General features: G+C 56.6%; 1 protein-coding gene across 1 annotated transcript; it reads left to right on the forward strand.

The window, feature by feature from the left end:
- Positions 1 to 2,175: 2,175 nt before the first annotated feature.
- FIBRA_08790 (uncharacterized protein) lies at positions 2,176 to 2,543 on the forward strand (the record flags this gene model as incomplete). The annotated part of the gene is made up of 2 exons (XM_012330411.1): positions 2,176 to 2,203; positions 2,254 to 2,543. 2 exons carry the CDS (start codon positions 2,176 to 2,178, stop codon positions 2,541 to 2,543), a joined length of 318 nt encoding a protein of 105 aa, XP_012185801.1.
- Between the last annotated feature and the right edge of the window lie 797 nt (positions 2,544 to 3,340).

Below are 3,340 nucleotides of genomic sequence, written 5' to 3' on the forward strand. Positions count from 1 at the left end.
CATATGACTTCATCATTTGCATTTGGGTTCAGGCCAGGCATTGAGCTCAGTGCAAAGGAATAAAATAATGATACAAGTACAACATCAAGCATTTTATTTACAATATAGACACATACACTTGAAGCTAGACTGGCTGTTGTGAGCTTGTCCGTGGCATTCCAGGGACTTGCAAGATCTCTGATATAGGTAGCAGTACTCACAAGCAAGAATGTCAGTGAGTCGATGAATGCAAAGAACATAGCCTATAGAGAATATGTCAGAAAAGGTGCATCCCAGAGTTGAAGTGCTGAGCAGACCAAGTATAATTCTTGCTTGTAAGTGTGGGTGGAGAAGTGATATGCAAAGGGATATCACAAGGTAGGAGGAAGAAAAGAAGATGGGACTCAGAATCATCAACACACGGGTTGCAGTCACATGACTGCATACATTCAAGACTCGGCCAGCATGTGCGCTGCCCAAGGCGCATTCAACAAGTGAGTTCTAATCTATGGCCCTTGCAGTTGATTCATTCTCACGTGTTGCCCTGCTTGCCCCCCCTTTCCCTTACTATACCACATTAGGTAGCATGATGGAGCTAAATTTGACATATTTTACAATGCATGGGATTCTCATGACATGGTGTTGTATGTAGATCAGCGATGAGCAATCCGTGCGCAGATGAGCCCACATCTTACCTACAATAAGCATGTGTCACCATGTTGCTGGTTATTGACAGTTGCACACAGGTGAGTTCATGTCTTGTTCACTTATAAATACATAAATCATCTCTGGCCTTATTGCCAATACATGCGGCTCGGGTTTTGTGAGATATTGCGATAGTGCTTACCCTCGGTCTGAGTCTGTATGGGGCTGTAGGCGCAGCGGCGTTACCATATACGGAAAGCATTGGAAATGTTGCGCGGCAGTATTACTTATAGTAAGTAAATAAAGAGATCAACAATTATCACTCGAAGTGCGCTGGACGCTGGCACTAGACCTCGCATGATATGGAGACTGTTTCACAGCCGACACTGCTCATGTTGGTGACTTCACTATTCGATTTTTGTGAAGTCAGTGTGACAGCTACAGGCATTTGTTTCCTATTTAGGCAACACATCCCCCCCAAAACAGGTGTGTACTATATAATGATGACGAATGGTGGATATGAAGGAGACCAATGCGAAATTGCGTTCGCGGCTATGGGTAGGATAAGGCAAAAGCACAGCGAATCCCACGACATTATGTATCCAATTTCCACTCTAAGGCGACAAAATGGATACCAAATTATGCCCGTGGAGTGCGCTCGGTGATTCCAACGCAGGGCTCGATCATTTCCGGGGGATGAAATAATGTGAACCGTTGTCGTCCCATTTGGATGGTCGCTTGCCTAGTGCGAACGCGGACGTTCACTGGCATGTGGGGTCTGCGGGGGAGAGCCGCGGGATCTGTGTGCCTATCTTGCCCAGCGGTGAGTTGCCGACCGGACGCAGGCGGCAACGGCGAAATGTCGAGATGGATGGAGCAGCTCTGGGCTCGGAGATGGCTGGCGGTGGACGAGATGTCGAGACACCGATGTCCGTGAGCCGACGGCCGTGGTTCGCGGAGCAGGGACGCAGTTGAATATGCGCTGCCGTCGACCGCCGGTGTCCCGGGACGAGTGTCGCGGGATGGAGTGCAAGTCGCTCCTGTCCCACTCGCCCACTCACAGCGCTAAGACGCTGCCCGACGACCACTTCTCTGCGATGGGCCTCTTCTGGCGCCACACCATCATCGACAAATCACCGCGCGGACGAATCGCGGCCCATCCCTTGTTTCAAACATGTCCGCGCACTCGTCCCGCTCTCTCCCATCCTGACATTGACAACCACACCGCTTCGACTTGCGACATACCCATTCTGCGTGTCTATCTCGGCGCCTTGCTGCACCAGCACCCGTTGATGCAGCCACAAGCCAGAGTCTGTCTATACCTCAAACTCTTCGTCCCGCGCTAGCCAACTAGTGAGCCATCCGTGACCCGGCACGTGCACGGTGAGGAGCAGATCTGGCAGGAACAGCAGCCGCAGCTGCAGGCGTTCAGTTAGTCGCTGGTAGACATTGAAAGTGATAGACGACAGACGATAGACGATAAGCCATGCTGTGCCTATATTGGGCGTACAGCCGTGCCCTTTGTCTTGGGCCAGGACATTGAGATTGGGGATGGCGCGTTTGGATGGCGCGAGCAAACGTGCGAGGGAAGGGAAGGGATGGTCTGCAGCATGTGCTCAGCCCTTTCAGACGGAGACGGACACTCTCCCTGTGGCGCGCGGGCGGGCGAGGTGGCATTCGAACTCCGCGACGTCCGGCCGTCTGTGCGCCTGCAGACGGGCTCATCGAGTGGGGCACGCTTGGGAGAGAGGCAAGGTGCGACAATCAGCCGCGAGTGCGACGACTGCCCGAGGACGCCGCTGCCGCGTGGTTTGCCAATTGAGATCCTGGATCCCCGGCCCACGCAATTAGCAAGCCGACTTGAACCCCGCACGGGTGCTGAGGCATCTGCCCCCGATCCTTCGCAGGCCCTCAGTTAGATCCCGCGTGTCTCTGCCCGCCGTGCTCACCGTCCCCCTGCGCGCGAGTACGACGACCGCGAGCACGACGCCAGCGCCGTGACGGCACGAGAGCGGACTTGTTTTGTTGGCAGTGTCTGCGCCGGCGGCGTGATCGGGCCCGCTGGTATCGTGGGAATATCCTCATAGGGTGGCGCTGATCTCGCCGACAATTGGGCGCGCCGCTCCCGGGAACCAGAAAGCTGGCCGCAAGGGGCCGACTTGCTGGCCAATCGCAGCGCATGCCAAGAACGCCGGAGGCGCGCGCGGTCTTTGCACGGCGCGGCTATTGCTCACGGCGGCGATGGCGACGGCGGGGGTTCGGGATATGGAGGCCTGGAGGGCGCGGGGCGGTGAAATGTGCAGGGCGTGGCGGACGAGAATGCGGAAGGCGGATGCTGGAGTCGTTCCGCGCAGAGATGCAGGCGGAAGCAAATGGGCGCGAGAAGGCCCCCCAAAGGGGTTCGGGCGTGTGCGTTGTGCAGGCGCCTGGTAGGGGTGGCAGGGGTTGTGCTTAGCTGGCACCCCGTCCGCCGCGCTGTCGCCTGAGCGAACAGTGGCCCCGCTCCAGCTACGGCCGGTGCGCGCCAGAGCAGTTAGAGTTGGCCTGCATGGCACAGACGCCGGCCATGTCCGCCACACTTATCAGCACACAACATAGCGCCTGCCTGCCGAATAAGCCGGCCCCAGCCCGGCCCTTCCCCGTTGGTCGCCGGCGGCAGTTGCGGGGGCGCAGACCTCGGATGCCGGAGGCCTAATCAAAATAGCCGCGCCGGCCG

The sequence above is a fragment of the Fibroporia radiculosa genome (assembly GCF_000313525.1).
Source record: "Fibroporia radiculosa TFFH 294 genomic supercontigs, scaffold3026, whole genome shotgun sequence".
Lineage (NCBI taxonomy): Eukaryota > Fungi > Basidiomycota > Agaricomycetes > Polyporales > Fibroporiaceae > Fibroporia > Fibroporia radiculosa.